The following is a 19,789-nucleotide window of genomic DNA, read 5'->3' as shown; positions in this document are numbered from 1 at the left end:
TAACACTAAGCCAAAGTAGCTTTTATAAATTTTCCAATACCAGTAGTACACAATATTCAATGTTATTACAACAATTGCAAGGTGTGTTTGTGTGTGTATAGTGTGCAAAAAATTAGTGTCTTCGGTTGTAGCCTGTGTTGTTGCTGTTGTGTTTATTGTGATGATAAGTGTGATGATGTCTTTGTTGTTGAGATGGTGTTTCCCTTCTTGCGTACAGTCTCTCTTGATTGCTCCGACTACTAGAACTCTTCACTGATGATGCTCGTGATACTGGTCGACTTGCAGAACTATGGTTACTCTCTAACTCACTGTCTGAACTTGAACCAACTGCAGAATTACAGTCATCTGAAACTGAAGTCAGCTCTGCGATAGGTAATACCCCAGCCACAGCTGAGTGCTTGTGGCCAGCAGTTGTGGTTGGTTCTTCATCAGAAATTGTCTCATAACTACTGCCAGTTTGTTTATTGTTAGACATTGCCTGGTGTGTGGAGTAGTGATGTGAACTACTGGTACGACCATAATGTGTGTCCCCAGTACCAGCCTCCTGAGATGTCCTAACACTTTCCCTATACCCTCCACCAGTAGCATCATAATTCTCCTGTTGTTTTCTAGGGTGATAATCTCTATTGGACCATTGCTGTTCTCTGTTGGCATTTCTACTGTTTCTGTTATCCTGTCTAAAATGAGGATTGTGTCTTCTAAAATTACCTCGTCCGCCACCCCTCCTGTTATCCTGCTGATCATACCGGTACTCATGACCTTGTTGTTGTTGATTACCAGACCAGTTTGAATACTGTTGGCCACCATAGTTTTGCTTCTGATATGTGTTATTCCACGAGTGCTGTCTACCACCCTGGTATTGGTTACCATCTTGTCTTCTATCATAATAGTTCCTCTGATAATAAGGTGTTTTTCTGTAGCCTCTGCCTCTACTTTGGTTCCTGTATGGTCTACCACTCCACTCTTGCCTATTATCAAAAGAATGTACCGACTCTCTGCTGAGTTTAAACTCCATGTCATTGTCTTTAGGACTTGTTGTTGAGTCTGGCTGGGGCTTTCTTCTAGGTGAAATGCTTCCATTTCTTTCCTGCTGACTGTCAGGGAGTTCTAGATTTCCTTTTGTCTTTCCAGAGTCTCTTTTGAAGTCTTTTCCATGAGAGTTGTCCCGGCTGTCAATACTGTGTGTTTTGTACTTCTGTCGTGCCGCTACATTACCATTGATCGGTTTGATTTTAGACACAACTTCAGCTTTAGACACTGCATAGTGCTGTGGGACGATCATAGCAGTAGCTACACTGTCAACCCCATTCTCTGTCATCCCTCCATTAATAGTCTGTATGCTACTTCCAACCATTGGTGGTTCAAATGTGTCACCATCGACCACTGCATCATCAAACATGCTGCCAATACAACTAGATACTGACATTCGTCTTACACCACTAACATGGTCATCCATCAGAGGAGTACTTGCATCAGAGTCTAGTACATTTCTGCTATCCTGTGGCAGGTCAATGGTGAGCATGGGTTTACTACTTGGTTGTGTGTCTTCATCAACTTTTTGTTTCTTTGCAGCTGGTGGGGTGAGATCTGTGTCCAACAATTCATCATCGGACACTTCCTCCCAGTTGTTCTTACCATCGTCAGGGTCATCATTAGCTAGGCTTGCTAGGGTATTAACTTCTTCATGTTGGTCTGTGTTGACATCTTCTAGTAGTTCTTCTGTGACAACAGATTGCTCAGCAACTACCATCAATTCATTACCACAAATTTCCATTTCTGATATAGGAAACTGGTTGTCAGCATCATCAGATGGGACACTACTACATATGGTGCTGTATGTGCCATTGGATATGTCATTGAGTGTATCATCAGGTTTGCTGATGTGTGTTTCAACAGAAGTGACAGTGGGTATGTTACTGTGAGAGTCATCTAGTGTGTCATCGTGTTTATCATTGATGTGAATATCACCAGTTGTGTCACTGTGTACAACATCAGATTTGCCACTACAAATAACATCATTAATATTAGGATGTACATCATCAGTTGTGCCATTGTGTCCACCATCAGGTAATGCATCACATTTGTCAATAGGTGTGTCATCGGGTATACCATTATGTGTGGTACTAGGTACACTCACGCATGTCTCATTAGGTATGGTCTCAATTGTGTGATCAGGTATGGTACTATGTGCGTCATCAGGCATGACACTAAGTGTGTTCACAGGTATGCCATCATGTTCCTCACCACCAGGTAAGCTATTACATGTGTCAACGTGTATGCCACCGTGTGTGTCAGTAGACATGACACTGTGTTTGTCATCAGGTATGTCACTAGGCATACTACTACTATTTGCATTGCCAGATGTACCACCATGCATGTCATCAGTTGTGCTCTCAACTGTGTTACTTCCTGTATGGGTTTCATTTGTTACAAACTCAGAATCATCAGCAGATGATAGAAATGACTGGGTTACATCTGACGCTACATCTGTTGTAAGGTCTGCAGTACTGGTAGTCTCCTGATCATCACATATACTCTGTGTTGACTCATCCTGTGGTAAATCAGGTACACCATCATCTAGTTCCTTACTACACACATCATCACTCATGTCTTTAGGTTCATCACTGGACGTGTTTAGTGATAAAGTGGCCGTTGTTTCACTATCACAATTATCCGACAAACTATTCTCTTCCATTTTGTCTTCACCGATCAATCCCCTCAGTGGTGGTACTGGCAGCTCATCTTCTACAACTATAACAGTATCATCCGATGAAGTGTCTGTTTCTTTGCTAATAACAGTAGGTTCTTTTGCTGCCATTGCTTGGCTGCCTTTCTCACCTCCAGCCTTAGTGAACATCAGCATTGCTTCTGCGGCTGTTACACTTGATGGTCTCCTAAATTTACCCACTGACATTGCATCATTGTCTTTGTCACTTGTATCCACAGGGGGCGGTGCAGCTGTGTCAACACTACTCAAACTGGGTGTAACAACAGGTACGCTCTCACTAAGTGACAGCAAGGAACAAGCACTGTCCAACTTAGCAGGAGATGGGTTGCGAGGAGCAACAGCAGCGGCAGCAACAGCAGCGGCAGCAGGCATTACATATGGCACTAAAGTACTACTAGTCATAAGTGGTTGGCTGTCCACATTCTCTGTAGCTTTGTTGTTGGAAGTTGACTGTGTAAATTCAGTTACTGATATCATTTGTGGCGGCACAGATTCTTTAGGCTGTGTGTCTCCCTTGTTCCCAGGGAGATCTGCTATTCCAAGACCTGATGGAGCGATCACATTAAGTAGCCCAGTACCAGCTAGTGTCTCCACAACACTTGGAGTTATTATGGAAGATATTGGGGTGGTGACTGGCTGCTGTTGTTTTCTTCTCCCTCTACCTGCCCCCCTAGGTTTAGATGGACTGTCCTTTTTTTCTTGTGTGGTGTTAGCCTTTGGTTTCCTTCCTCGAGGCTTCTTTACCATCATTTTACTGACTAGAGAGCTGAACGGGAGGACAGCTGGTGATCCTACTTCATTTGGCAAACTTGTAGCAGCTCTAACAGGAGACTGGTGTTGTTCAGAAACAGCAGAGCTGACATTACTGATCATCAATGTAGTACCAGTTGATGGAGTAGTTGTTATCGCACCTGCTACCACATAACAGTCACTATGAGGTACTGGAATAACACTTTTACTATTGACATTACTACTGCCATTGCTGCTGCTACTATTTGATTTTTGACCAGCAAAAGCAATCACACTTGGCTTCTCTGAAGGTATTACAATTGGTTGCTGCTGCTGTTGGTGGTGTTGCTGCTGTTGGTGGTGTTGCTGCTGTTGGTGGTGTTGCTGCTGTTGGTGGTGTTGCTGCTGTTGATGATGGTGATGATGTTTTCTACTACTGTCCCTCTTCTTAGTTTCAGGCATAGAATGGCTACCACCTGGAGTGACACTGTCTTTCTTGCTGGCTCCATCACTATTAGCTAGTGCTCCAAGTTGTGATACTAATAGAGGACTACACCCTTGACTCCCAGGGTGATGGACACCCAACAGTGGTGACTGGTTACCGCCTGTGCTACTGCCAAACTTCCCCCCTGGCATTAACTGGGGACCAAATCCGAGCATTGGTGACATTTGGGTCATTCCTTGAAAGGGCCAGGCAGCAGTGAGACCTGGTCGACTTGGACTCAACTCAGCTGCAGTAGTAATCATCGGAGGTGTAGCTGTACGTCTAAGAGGGTTGACTGAAGAACGAGGGCTGGCACTGGGATACAACAAGTTGGTAAAAGAAGAGTGAAGTAGTGGACTATCTCTAGACAAAACTGGTAATGAAGTAGGGGGGTGGAGTGGTGGAGATAATGTGGAAGTTGGTGTAGCAGGGTTACTAGCCGTCAGTGTTCTTAATGTATTCTGTTGAATTGGTGAAGCATCAACACTGGCATTTGCAGACATACCAGGAAGAAACGATGGCAGAAGGGCAGGTGTAAACTGTGCTTGTGGTTTAAATAGTGTACCAGTAGGATCAAACCCAATCAATGGGTTATTAAATGTGGGGTACATTGGAGGTCTCAAAGCACCAGCAGGGTTCAGTCTTGAAGTATCCATCCAGTTCATTGGCATCATAGGCCTGCCAAACATATGTGGTGGCAAAAGGCCTGGCTGAAAATTAGGATACGCGGTTAATACAGGTGCCTTTGTAATATCTGACTGAGATGACATCACATTAGTGGTGGTAGTACTGTGTGCAATGGATGATATGCTAGGATAAGGTGGCAACATATTCTGAGCAATATGAGGAGTAGAGGTGTCCATATTGTATCCACGTGATCTGCTCGTGTCCACAAAAGTATCACTACTATTATTCACCTGTGACAAATCTAGTGATGAAGTACTACCAGCATCTGAACTGTTTCTGCTCCGCTTTTTCATCCGTCTCTGCAAAATCAGTCTTTCATCTTCCATATATCCTTGTGGTCTCATGGCTATAATATATGGCTGCTGTGTAGCTCCCAAAATGTGTGGATTGTTTGTAGCAGTGGTAGCAGAGCTGGGAATAACAAATCTATTACTGACAGCAGCAGCAGAATCAGATATAGCAGTATTCAATGGTAAAGCAGTGTTTAGTAGTGGAAATGGTAAGACAGTATTGATGGGCATATAAGAGCTAGTTGTGATAGTTCTTGATGTCTCCTCACTGGACGCGACTGAAGTTCCTCCAACAACGAGTTTATTAAGAGATGTTGAAAATGGCGGAATAATACTACTAGTCGTAGTAGTTGGTAGCCTCACTCCAATGGGATACTGTGTATTGGATAAAATGTTAGGATACATCAGAGTGGCTGCAGTTGATACTACAGAGGATGGACCAGTAGGTGGACTTGTAGTAATCAAACTGCTATGAGAAGGAAAGACGGCAGCAGTGGATACCTTGCTAGTATTATTAAACACACGAGGTGTAAACACACTTAATGGTTGTGGTTGAACAACACTTGGATCACTCACAGTAGCGGTTTGTGTTTTATCGTCAGTCTTGTGATGGTGATGATGTGGAGATGATGTAGGAAGTGAGTCACTGCTCTTCTGTGGCCACTGAGGTAACATAAAATGCATTGACGAAAGTTGCAAGGCCGTACTAGTGGAAGGCACAGCAATATAACTGCTAGTTTCCTGATGTGAAATTGTAACAGGTGAAGAGTTTTTCATTGACGAACTACATGTAGTGGTGACAGGAGGAGGAGGGGGTGTTTGAGTCATGGTTTTATCATCTGGTAATGGCGCTACGCAGTGTCGCATCTCCTGTTCAGTACTTTCAATAGAAACACAATATGACTCTAAATCAGAGTACATCTTTGGTCTCTCCATGTCCATTCTCTGTGTTGATGCCACTTCTATTTTGGTTGACGATGATCCCAACATGCTAAGTATTTCAGCAATTTCTAGCTCTTTCTTGCTGCTACTTGGCTGTTTAGCTCTAATCCTGCCTCTACTTGGTGACAAAATAGGAGGGGACACTATACTGGACGTTGGTGATGTTAAGATGTCCAAGTCTTTACTGATTGAACTAGTTGGAGAGAGATCACGAGATCCAGTGTCTATCAGTAAATCATTTGAATGACAACTAGTTGTGTCCATTGGTGATAAAATTAATGATGCAATTCTATCATTAGTTGTACCCTTGTCAGTTTTCTTTTCGTTATCATTGTATGGTTGCTTGTGCTATAAAAAGACAATATACTCTAATAGAACATACAGTTGTGGTTCATATAATGCTCACCAGAGACTCTTGTTGAATTTGTAGTTGGTTTACTGAGTGTTCCAATTGTTGTACGTTATTACGTAACTCTCTGTTGTGTGTCACTATGGCCTTAGCCCCCTGCAGTAATCCAGCTGGGGTGAACTCTGTCATTCCCAACTACACAAAGTGAACAACATGATGTAATGTCAAAATGATCACCTATCAGATTATAGTACTTATACGTATGCTGTAATAAGACAAGGCCTATCTTTGAAAGGGTTTGAAACCACAATTGCCTACTTTTATTGAAACTTCCCTTTTACAATTTATGAGCAGACTATATAAGTGATTCGATCAGCTGAACACTCCACAGTTTTATTAATTGTATTTATTAACTGTAACCAACGGAAGGAAAGTAAACTAGTTTGTATTTTTTATCAAATTACTATGTTGTTTAGAGGAAAAATTGCTGGGCTGTTGGAAGTTTCAGCCTTGTCTACACTAAGTATAGAACAGCAAAACAATCGACTATACTGAAAACTAACTACAGGATCTTATTTAATCAAAAAGTCATTCATTTAATCAATAGGTCAGTTAGTTGTGTTCACCATTAACTGGAGAATTTGTCGAGCATACAGTATATCCATATTTACTAGCAAATAGGTTATTCAAGCTTAAAAATGGCAACAATAATGTTATATTATATTTCGTGAGATTCGCTGCATGTAACACTGGTATTTCCTTTCACACCACACAATATTACAGCAACTTTTTAGCTCTTATTACAATACTAAACAAAATAAACACGTTCCAGTTCTATATCCGGAGGTCACGTGAGCCCACTTCCGCTTTTTTCCTTTGCCACACGTGGCAACGTAGCTCGATTTCTGATGGCAACAGAACAGTCTCAAAACGAGGATTCAAACTCGTCTCAAGACGCGAATGGATTACAGAAGAAACTCGACGAGTTATTGGCGGACCCGTCAGCGCAGACGGCACTTCTTACACTCCATAACAGGTGAACACAATGCTATATATAACTATATATCATATTAATTTAAGTATTGTTTCACTGTTTACCAAAAAAATTCAAATGAGTGTCATATTTTTGCTCAGCAGGTCACAGCATCATAGTAGTTTTACAGATTCACAGGTATACAGTATTAATGCAGCACAGGGACCAGCAGTGTAGCCAGACTTTCAATAATGGTAGGAAAATGATAAATACACATGATATGAGTCCACCTTACTGAGTACTCAGCATAAACTCATAATGAAGTGATATTGGGTATTACTGAGGATATGGCCTAGAGAGCTTACAATAAGGCACAGGCCTCAAGTTACACCACTAATACAGGTACAACAAAACTCACCCTAGTCATACACTGCTTCATCGTGTCTACAGTGGATGCTGACAATTCCTTCACCTCACTGTCCAAATTGTTCATCACCATGTGAAGGTATTTGTTCCTCAGCTGTAACATAGTATCAACAAGTACCATAAGAATCATCACAAACAATAGTATTTAAATGATAAGATAAAGCACTCAAAAGCCTGCTACCCTACACAGCATGTCTAACAATAATGTGTGATATGTAACAAACAGTATGGTGATCGAGTATCAACAGCACAGAATAACCATAGCAGAGATAGTTCATGTAACATCCTAGACATTTAACCGTGATGACATCAAAAGACAGTGGCTATTAGAGCCGGTGCGATAATAGTAAAACCTATATCTTGATAAGTGACAACCATTTTATCTCGATAATTGATATTATCTCAATAATGATGTAGCACCACAGAACTGTTTTGTAAACACAGTTTTACGTATTTGTTGACAAAGTCACAGTGTTTGCTGTGTCAGAAATTTACTCAACTAGTTTGACACCTTTTTACAAGTTTTCCATCTAACTGTGGTAGTTAGATTACGAAGATTTATTATTATTATCTCAATAAGTAAATTCATTATCTTATTTTACGATAGGTGATTTAGGTATCTAGATAATCTTTTTATCTAAATTATCTCCCAGCCCTAGTGGCTATGGCATATCACACAAATAAGAAACACATCTTCATTTTGGAACTAAACTTAATATTGAAATTCCCAGTAATGATGCATTGATGAGGTTATGGGTATATCTGATTTCTGATATTTAAAATCACCTAATAACGACGCCACTAATCTAATATTTATATAGTCACAATGCTAAATCTTCAAAATGGATTTCAGAGCTCTATAGGTTTAAATAAACAAGTGCAAGTTTAGCAAAGATAGAACATTCTAGTATGGCTGGTTGCATGTACATACTATTCAATATTCGCATGGCTGCTGTTTACCCAGTACCATTCAGAGTTGTTACAAGGTAGACTACAGATCTTATCACATTATTGCATCATTCCTTATTTCCAAATCCCCCCGATAAGCTCACTTGATGTCTGACAAACTAGATATCAAACTAAACTAATATATCCCACCAACAGATTCAAGTGAAACAACACATCATCGCTGATCTAGCAAGCACTGAATAATTCCTATTTTGATAAAAAGTAGTGAAACAAGAGAGATTGCCTACACTGCCTGAAGATACAATACTAGTGGACATGGTTGGATGTCCACTAGTATTGTATCCTCCCTTGTTTCACTACTTTTTGGTTCTTTGATCCCTAATTGAACTTAAAATTCCTAAGTTTTCCTTGTACTTGTATGTTAAAACACTACCACTAGCGCTACACAGATTACAAAGCACGAGGAGCACAGCTGAGATGCTAATAAAGCACGAGGCATAGTGTTGAGTGCTTTATTGTTCATGCAGTGATGCTTTAAATTATCCATGGGACATTCTAGAGGATTGACACCCAGTTCAAGTACATATTTAAACAATAATATACACACACCTCTTCCTTCTCAATACTCTTTTGCAGTGCCTCAGTATGTTGTGGCTGAGATAAGCTGCTAAGATAACTGATCATCTGCTCCCTAAACTGATCTGTAACACAACAATGATCACTCTATACTATACACTACCATCACTACATACCTAGGGTGGTGTCCAGTCCTGCCAGACAACGAGGCTTCAGTCGACGTGGGGACTGTTGTACAGCCCGAGCCTAAATACAAATTATACCACTTTAGGCCCAAAGGTATTACCTCACTGTACACAAGTACACACACATAGTGGACTCCTAATAGAATGAGTCAAATCTCTGAAGGATAACCTTGGGCCAAAAAGTTTACGCTACCTACATACATACCGTGGAACCTCAGTTACCCAAACACTAGATAGTTACCAGGGGCTCGGATAATGAAGACCCATAGAGCATTTATATAAACATCAATACCACTTGCAACACTTACGGGTTCTTCATTGTATACACCTATAAATGTGTATGGCTCACCTTAGCAGCTCTCTTCTGTTGCCTCTTGGCAGACTCCACAACTGATCGTGATTTCTGCAGACCAATATTGAATGTTCTCTTGCCAAGTGGGTGAGGGTGTAACTTGCGCTGCCTTGCTAGCTGTGCTTTATGTTTCTGGTGTATTGACAGCCTGTTGAGCTCTAGCTCCTATGAGTAAGGTATGTGAAAAAAATATTAACTACTCCAGCAGACAAATGGGACCATATAAAGTTTAAAAAATGGAAGACAACAATGAACAGGAAAGAGAAGGGTGGATTCTTAACCCCCTAATATTCTAAGACACAGTGATAAACAGGCTGGCATAATTCTATACAATAATGACATTGCCATGTAGTTTTCTTAGTGATTCAATTTACTAAACCCAACACCTATAAGATCCAACAAAATTATGCTGTATAAATTCACTTATCCCAAATTCACTTTATTCTAGACCCAACATTGAAAGGTGGACAAGCATATAAATCAGTATATACACAACAAGTACTGTGCTCTTCCCATACACAACGTTTTAAATGAAATATATGCTATAGATAATTCATCTGGATATTGTTACTGATTAAACTATAGTACTAAGAAATATTATAAGAATCCGATATAGAATGGTAAACTGGTATTTTAGTATTGATACCCCACAATTAAGCACACACATACATATTTATATCCAACAACTACACATATGTACATATTACATAGTTACAGCAACTAAATTCAGAGAGACAGAAAGGCAGAGAGAAAAACGTGTAAATACTGGCCCACCTTCATCCCCCGAGGGGTGGAATAACGTCCAGCATCAAAGTCTTCATCACTGGTATCATCAGTGGTGATGCTGGTCTTGTATGTTCGTTCAAGAGGATTGTCTGACATGTCATCCCCATCACCCTCCAGGGGGGACATTGACGAACTGGTGGGGTACTCTTCAGGGTATCTTTGCTTTCGGAAATAATCCTCAAGCTAAACCAGAAGAACAACATGAGGAAGTGTAACAAAACAGTGGCACATAAAAACACAAATTAAACCACTATCATCAGTACATTTTTATACACAAGCCTACAAATAATTAGCTTAAAGGTACGAAGCACAGACTAAACAGATGAGGGAACAAGTGTCCAACAATTGTAACACAAGTGTCCATTAATAAAGTTTCTAGCTATGCACCCATACATGCTTACTATACTAGTAATGAAAAATTAACGAAACATTTTTTTGTTCCCACATTACAACATTTCAGTAACTTATGCTCTTGAATAACACAGCAGCAGTTTGTAGTTTAAACATTTGTATGTACCCTTGATACTTCAGATACTGAAAGAGTAAAGATGACATGGTCATGATAACACTTCATGTATTGAGCAAGTAAACAGTGACTACAGACTTTGTACAATCAGTAAATTATAACTTGTAAATTGTATTTCGGAGGCTCCGGATACATTTCAACAACATAGTCAGCTTACTACATGGTATTGCTTTTATCGTCCCTAGTTCGGCAGGTAAATTATCATTCACAGCACATTGCTTCTTATGTAGTTAGTTGTATAGTTGAGGGCTTCAGCAAAGCCAGATATGTCACACAGCACATAACCACACATGCTAGCATTTCTTTGGCATTGGAAAGCATACCATGTCAAACATGGAAGTTTCTTAGTCAAATCAATTACAACTGCTGGGTTTCTTGTCAGAAGATAGAGAAATGATCATTGTCATGTTTGTAATGTTATCTACATAACAGAGGAGGTTGGATGCGCTCTAAGAGCCACTAAAACAAATTAGGCAAAAATCGTTTTGTTTAGGAGAGTAATAAGCCGATCTCAGTTTAACACAGTGGCCATCATCGTTCCTTGTACACAATACATATGCGACAAGTCTGGTGAAGTTGCATACACCAAACTGTGACTTATTAATTTAACCCAGAATTCAAGTGATTTTTACGAAACAAAGTACATTACCTTGAAGTTTACGCAAATACGTTCTGAATATCTAATGAACCCCAGTGAACCCCTTCGTTTTTCAGTTTTGTATTGCGACTACTGAGGGTCATGTGAAATACCAAATAAAACAAGAGTAATATAGTTAGGTAGCGTTTAGAGCACGTCCAATATCCTCTGTCTACATAGCATCTTGGATTGTTCATTTCGCTTTTAATATTATTTTTATCACAAGTGTTGATCAACTAACTTGAGTTATCATAGTAAAGAATTGGTTGAGTCATTTCATAATCAAAACAATATTTGTTTTAGGCCAATAAAACCACACTAGGTATAATGTACAACTCGACAATCTGGGACATAGGATTTTGGCTCCCCATTCTTCATCAATTGAAATAGCATCATAGCACATAAAGATTGATATATAATACACAAGTGTTGTCGACACAGCAACAGTAAATAGTATCTTAGATTGAATGCTCAATGGTCCACACCATTCATATATTTCATACTACATACTACGCACCTTGCTTCTGTCAACAACATGGAGATAGAAACTGATGGGTTTGTTGGTCCATGACACACAGTTAGCAGTTGTGGGCAATGACAACTTTTTTACTCTCAACATGGACCCTATATCTGGGATGACAACGCAACATTGATCACTGAATACATACATCAAATTGTGTATATAGCACATGATGGTATATGGATAGCCTCCAGTATGAAAATCTCTATATATAACCTTATAGGGATTATATACAGTATCACCATCCATATTCATTTTTACAGTTATAAGGTAAGCACTTATTGTCTGGTTGATTGCTAACTTATTGATTCAATATAACTGTGTAAACATTGTATGGAATAATTATAATCATGATGATACTACATAATATATGTACATCAGAAAAGGCAGTGACAATAGTAACATAGACATTTGCTGCAGCACAGTACATTACATACACACACAGGCCTGTGCACCAGACACTGGTGCGCATGCACACACACACACACACACACACACACACACACACACACACACACACACACACACACACACACACACACACACACACACACACACACACACAAACTCTACACACTCATAATAGTAATGAAGAGTGGCTAAGTTAACTTCACTTCTATCTCATCTTAAGTATGCAACCACACAGTGGTCTTGCTATTATAAAAACTCAGTGATCTAAACAGTAACTCGATCACTATTGCAATCTAAGTAGATCACTACTTTATCTAGATACTAAAATTAATCTCTAAACATTTGGTCAGATGAGCCATGCACACATGATGAATCATCAATGATATAATTAGCAATACAGGAAATGGATTTCAATTACAGACCAGAGTAAACAAATAGGAGACACCACAAATTGAAATCTGATGAAATCAACAAAATGGATTTAATAATGAGGCGGCCACAATTGAGGTGGTCTTATTAAAGAGGTAGCTACTAAGTGAGGTTCACAAGGTACCCCTACACACAAATACTGGTTGTCAATGTCATAGGAAGGTTAGCTATACTTACCATCTAAATTTCGGTCAGTAATTCTAAAGTTCAATGGACAGAATTCCCGAGATGAGACAATCCTACAATTATCAGGAAGGTTGGCAAACTTGAGTTTCAGCTGGTGGTTCACAGTTGGACCAAACACATAGTTGTTAGCAAAGATCACCCTACAATGTGAAGATCATTTGCATTAGAGATATATACATTATCACAGTATACTGTATAAGCAGAAAAGTAACAGGAAATTTAATTTGGCGGTTGGCAAACTTTCACTGAAATCGTCACATCCAAATATCTGGCTGGATAGCTAAAGAGATTGAAAACACGGAGGAACCTATGCAGCTTATTCTGACAAAGATCTAGCCAACATTGAAGATGTACTAGTCACTGAGCATGGTCCTACAGCTACAGTCAGACATTTCTTTGTAACTTCAGATTTTTCGTACGTGTATAGCCTGCAAGGTGTTCCCCTACCAAATGACTCTCCTACTGATGTGTCTCAGATAGCTACTTCGACTACATTCGTACTTGTGGCTCGGCCTTGTATGCAGCTATGTTACTCAAAGCTATTGTTCATGACTATTACGTGGGTTTTCACGGTGCCACCTGAAATTCTCAAACGCAGTCTGTGCATTATTAGCACGGGCCCCTGTGAGCAAGAGGAACCCAAAAAATTAAATCTGTCATGTAGACATGTTATTCAATCCGCCAAATACTTTCCCTGTACTTTACGGTAGATGGAGTTGTGAATCACAATACACAGCATATACTGTAAATGTCAAGTTTGATAAAATGAAAGAAATTCACTAAACTTTACTCACCACTTAACTTTAATATATTGGCTATGTGGATGTCAACAAGAGTTCATAATACTTTTTTTTAATATTACGAACTCTTGATGTCAACAATGGCAAATACTGCATACATGTGTACATGCAACCATGTAAAGCAAAATTGGAAAACATCAACAAGGAAAAGCTGGCCAGAAGATCCACGTATATGTCTGACATTAGTTTTATTTGTTGAAAGCCATACTCAGGTTTTATTTGTTGAAAGCCATACTTGGGTTTTTTTTACAAGGCATAGAATTCCAGGTAAAACCAGTACAAATATAATACTTTTATATTTCTTACCCACAACTAAATTACCCAGTACCATCAAGGAAAGCGCCACACAGAGGGCTTGACACAATGTTGACATTGTTATAATTTGTTGGCAGACAAGTGACTTGACTGGTACCAATCACACAATAATATAAGTTACACTTCACCAATCTGTTAGTATTCATTATTAACACAATCAGGTGCTACTTACGTTGCTCTACTAATGATGGCTGAAAATTCATCAGATAAGAAATCTCCTTTAAGTATCTGTTAAGAATTAATAAGAATAAATTCATCACACTTTAATTTATTGTGAATATATGTAACCCGTTGAGAGCAAAAACTGACTGTTTTCGCACATTCCTCGAATTCCATTTTATTGCATCTTTGTAATCTATAGTACCAAAAGAGTGGGCAGCCAAATTTCAGCCTTTTATGATGAATGGTCTAGTTACAGCACTTGACAGTTTGTACAGCAATACAAGAAATAAATTACAGGCGCTTAGATAATCGATCATAACTCACGATTGAAACAAGCTACAAAGATGGGACTTGGCTCAATCTGTGCATTATAAACTGGCAAATCAATCAAGGTATGGTGCTTTCCCTGTACTCCTCCATGTCGACAGAGAAAAAGGCCATTCCAACTAAGAAATGACAATGGTGAATGCTGTTTTTACCACATCATAAATAAATGCCCATAACTCATGTTTCTTTGCTGTGTGAACACGAAACAAAGAATTTTCTTACTCTTCATGAACAGGTGAATCCAGTGGTGTATAGGTTGTATTAATTTGAGCTTAATTTCAGTGCGTACAAACATGATTAAGGAGTGCGTAAAATTTTCAGGTAGCACGTGTATTTTTACTCAGTGTATTTCAATACGGTTTATGGCAAACAGCTGGTTGTCACTCAGCGGGTCACATATGACAACAATTGTGCATCTGTAATACATGTGCACATGTGTGTGTAGTGTGTAAATGCTTGTGTACATAGTGTGTAAATGCTTGTGTACATAAATTCAGCAAGGGCATGTAAACTAATTGTAGGACAAATGTTCAATTCCTTCCTATTCGTATATTTAAACCACCACTTGAACATTCATTTTTCTTGTAGTAAGCCCCATGTGTGTACTTCACTGGTGAAATTAACTATGCAACCAAAACATTCAATGCCCTCATGCAAACTATATAACATACAGGTACCAGTGATCCTTGAAAATAAAATCATAAGCCCCTGCCATTCACAACACAAGTCCCCACTATAATCCTGTACTAACCTCAAAGTCTCCATATGATTTGCCATACCATGCCGTCCACTTGAGAAATTGTTTTTCCATCTCCTAATAGAACAAAAACACAATTCTTATTATGTCGAGTAGACAGTTTAAATAGCATGTTTTATGTATTCAACAGTCCTAGTATCACCATTCATATAAAAGTGTTTATCTAAACATCAATGCCCTAGCTTCTTGAATGGGTACGTATAAACTAACAAATCCACACAACAATATTGGATATGAAATTCTACTAAAATGAACTCAAATTATAATGAAACAGTACACCACTACTAAAGGGATTAGTTCATCCACAAGAAAACATTAATGGGCTGACACTGGTATGATTTACTAGATCAAATCCACTAGATGTGAAACACTAGCACAAGAGCCACACCAAGACTTCCTATTAACTAGATAGCAATCACATCAGCCTTATAATTATTATCCTACGGTGATTTGACTAACATTTACATACATGTAACTTACTTGAGCATACCCACTGGGTATCTCAGCCTTTTCTATACCAATACATTCCTTGCAGTTGACAGACGATGCCACCTGTAGTATCACATTCCCCACCCCTATAGGGTGACAAGTACAAACATGATACAGCAGGTAACAGGTGTTTTACATAATCCGACATGTTTCCCTAACAACAGATTTCACCAGATAGTATTCAGCAAGAAGCCCAGTATGGGAACAAGTAAAGTTAACTGACATATGGCTGCAATTATGAACCCCAAGCCATATCACTTTACAAGTTCTATTTATGGACTAAAACAGCTAGCTTGACAACACATGGCCAATTTCCAACTACAAAGATTACTACAACCAATCTCTTTTACAACTAATAATCTAGGTAGCACTTAAGTAACAAACCCCAATGCATACACCACAACCATAGTACCAACAAAAGCAGGAAGTAGCTGGGACAAAGAGGATGAAGCCAAATAGATGTGAAGCCAGACATACAGTGCATAACAAAAAAAAAACTTACAACATTACTACCAGTAGCTATGTGGGTAAATGCATGTCACCAGTTTGAATTGGCAAGACAAAGATCTTAAACCACTGTATACAGAATGATTTGGTAACTTACCACTGCCCAAGTCAACAAAAACATCATCTTCTCCCAACTTCACTTCCCTAATAATGTAGTCAACCAACTCAAAAGTGGTCTCCCCATAAACCTATCATGATGCGAAATGGTATAATTTACCACATGTGGACTTCTCGTGATGCTCACATTTAAACACACATATCTTATTAAGAACAGATACCTGATCCCTGTTTAAGTACTACATTTGAAAGGCAGCAATAAAAATGAACTGAACACACTTACACGTTACACATCACAGTTTCTTCTGTACTGTTTTACTTCAGTTTGTCACACAACAGAAGAATTGATATTGAAAGCACTTTCTGATTGTCAACCAACATTCAGCAATACAACCAAATGTAGTGAACACAAATCTTTGATGCCTTTTTTATTGCACATCACATTGGTACAACATGTAGAATATGTAAACTAATTCATGGAAGGGAAATATCTGCTTTGTGTGGTCATTCAGAGAATTCATTAAATAGGCTTCTAAAAATGAATATGGGCATATAAGGTAATATCAAGAGTTCATAATATATATACTAAGGAGAGTCCTACTCTCATATACTCCTGTAGAAGGGCGTATCGTGAAGTTATGATGTAACACTTCCGAGTTTACCCGTTTTTCTTTGTATAATTAATGATGTCATTAGTTGAACATGGTATCGATTGAACGCGTGCCTAACAACGTCACTAGCAACCAAATTAACTCCAGCTCTAAGCTTTTCTCACCTAATTACAATCGTTCTTTCATGGGTTAAGACCGTTTTGTAGGCATTTCTTGCTAGGCCATTCGCGAATACGGCTATCCTGAGCGTCGCAAGTGTGAAATAGTGCTAACAATTCTTGCACCTTTACGGCTGCTCATACGTCACAAACCACAACATCTTGTCGTTACGTCATAACTTCACGATACGCCCTTCTATAGGGGTATATGAGAGTAGGATACTCTCCTCAGTATATATATTATGAACTCTTGGTAATATTAACTTCAATGGGATATAAACAAATGCCAGTCAAATTATATCAACAAACATTACATAGCATACAATGGACCTACACACATACACAAACATTCAAACGTGTGACATTAGTATGTTCACATGTGTGCATGTGTCATGCACACGCAACAGACACAGATGTTTTAATTACATACTCATCACAATAATTTTAATACATCATTACAGTGGATGTGCTGTATCTAACTAGAGACAATACAATTAACACAAGTTTCACAGTGAACCCTACCATGGACAGCATATTACAGAAGCTAGCATTCTCATTATAAACCAAAAGCAGTAAAGCAATTAACAGGTCAAGGTCTGATTTGATTACCTTTATAACAGTTATCTGTGAGGTTACTTTTCTGTGGCTGTTGTTGGCATATGTACAAACACCACAACCCTACTCTGTTGCTGACATGACAGTTGAGCCTATGCTACACATATGTATGCATGTACACACACACGCACACACACACACACCACATAACATGCAGACGTACTTCAGGAGAGAAAGGTTCATACTGATTGAGATCCTCAGGATTGGCAATAGCATGATTATAGACCTGGTTCATGATGTGCTTCAACAAGGGAAGTGATGGCGGTGAATTAATACAAGGTGGTGGCTCTCGTCCAGACCACTAAAGAGTGAGCAGCAATTAATTAATTGTAGAACTCGTCAACCATAACCAAAACACATTACCAATAGCATGGGTAACACTGCAAAACTTCAGTGATGAATAATTACTTAACTACCTCAGTGCTTCCCCCACTATATCATAATCACCATTGATGGATATTCTTGGTGAGGGGTGATAAACTGACATACCAACTAAAAAGCAAAGTTTGGATGTTTTCAGATCAACAAGGCTGTCAAACCTTGCATGTTCATTAATGAACAACAATCCACTTTGTTTTATATTTTTATGTGTGCAAACTATCAACACTATAACTGATAGACAAGACACAAATGCAAAATACACTTCAGCAGAAAAATGGACGAAAAAATGTACATTTACAATTAATCACACAACTCAAATGACAATTTAACCACAGATTCAAATCCTTACCAACTTCCTGATGTTAGTAATTGCTTTGTTGTACTTATCACACAATTGCTTCATACTCTCATAACTAAATGATAAAAGGAAGGATTAGACCAGCTTGCACATCCTGATAGGTACAAAGTATGATATTATCTATGTGCATAAACTTGCAACAAGTGACACAAAATATGTGAGTACATGTTACACAGATGGCGACACAAAGAATGACATACTCGGTAGGGTTATAATCATTTAGTATGTTATTATCCACAGCCAACTGTAAGTCTGGAAAATCTTTACAAACCCATCTGAAATACAAAGTCACAATATAAAAATCACACCATACTATCACAGGTATCAAATTTCACTATGTATTGAAATAAACCATGCACTTTGTGGTGAGGAAAGGCATGACAAGAAAATACCCTCTAAGTCACGTTATTTCAACCACTTAACCGCACCAAAACACACTGCATTCTTATATCACTGGACCCTCCTATCATTTAACCAAATAAGGAATGTGGTGTTTAAATAATGAAGCCAACAGGTTGAACAGGTGCTGTACAAGACCACTCACCTAATGGTGTCCACTATCTCAACAGCTTCGTTGTGTGTATCCTACAGTGAAACAAGCGTACTAAATTCAACCACGCGCTGTCAACAATGGCATAAACATTACAACTTTGAACTAAATTCATACATTTAGTGTAAAACATGTACATTTCTCTATATTAACTGTGCACGCACAACCTGAGTTTTTTTTTTAAACTTACGCTTATTTGAAGCGGCCACGAGTACACGGCAGCTGGCGAGCCGGCGGGACTGACCAACTTTAGTTTCATCTTTTCCGGCATTGTTCTAATGGTCTTCACAACACAGACATGACGAGATACTACACTTTCTCTTTTTTGCGTGTCTACGCTCACCTAAACCGGAATTTGGCGGTCTTTTTTAGTCCACTTAGACCGCCATTATTTACAAAAGAGCGACAACAACCTTTGTTAGCTGAATTGACGAAAAATACAACTCGCACCTATCAGTAAACTTTAACACACAACTTGACTTCAAAGATCCTGGCTCCCTCAAATGATTCCTTCTCATAAAGTGTGTGCGTGCGTGTCGGAAATATTCGCGCTGATTACAACTATGGATTCAATTTC

The 19,789-nt window shown here is 38.9% G+C and overlaps 1 protein-coding gene across 2 annotated transcripts; it reads right to left on the bottom strand.

Annotated features, from left to right (window-relative positions):
- On the bottom strand, positions 1–19,786 carry LOC136255816 (serine-rich adhesin for platelets-like). 2 transcript variants are annotated; one of them, XM_066048711.1, is made up of 19 exons: positions 19,556–19,786; positions 19,403–19,495; positions 19,207–19,247; positions 18,863–18,937; positions 18,654–18,717; positions 18,087–18,224; positions 16,580–16,670; positions 15,967–16,061; positions 15,481–15,543; positions 14,413–14,468; positions 13,117–13,265; positions 12,097–12,209; positions 10,405–10,599; positions 9,628–9,795; positions 9,270–9,339; positions 9,127–9,218; positions 7,601–7,702; positions 6,267–6,404; positions 1–6,208 (listed from the first exon to the last, which is right to left on the bottom strand). In XM_066048711.1, exons 2-19 carry the CDS (start codon positions 19,481–19,483, stop codon positions 113–115), a joined length of 7,827 nt encoding a protein of 2,608 aa, XP_065904783.1. In that variant the 5' UTR covers positions 19,484–19,495; positions 19,556–19,786; the 3' UTR covers positions 1–112. The 2 variants fall into 2 exon arrangements, with proteins under 2 accessions (XP_065904783.1, XP_065904784.1); XM_066048712.1 differs by having other exon boundaries at positions 19,403–19,786.
- Positions 19,787–19,789: the final 3 nt, after the last annotated feature.

This window comes from Dysidea avara, chromosome 5 (assembly GCF_963678975.1).
Source record: "Dysidea avara chromosome 5, odDysAvar1.4, whole genome shotgun sequence".
Taxonomy (NCBI): domain Eukaryota; kingdom Metazoa; phylum Porifera; class Demospongiae; order Dictyoceratida; family Dysideidae; genus Dysidea; species Dysidea avara.
Note: the sequence above shows the minus strand (reverse complement) of the source record. Positions and strands in the feature narration are given on the sequence as shown.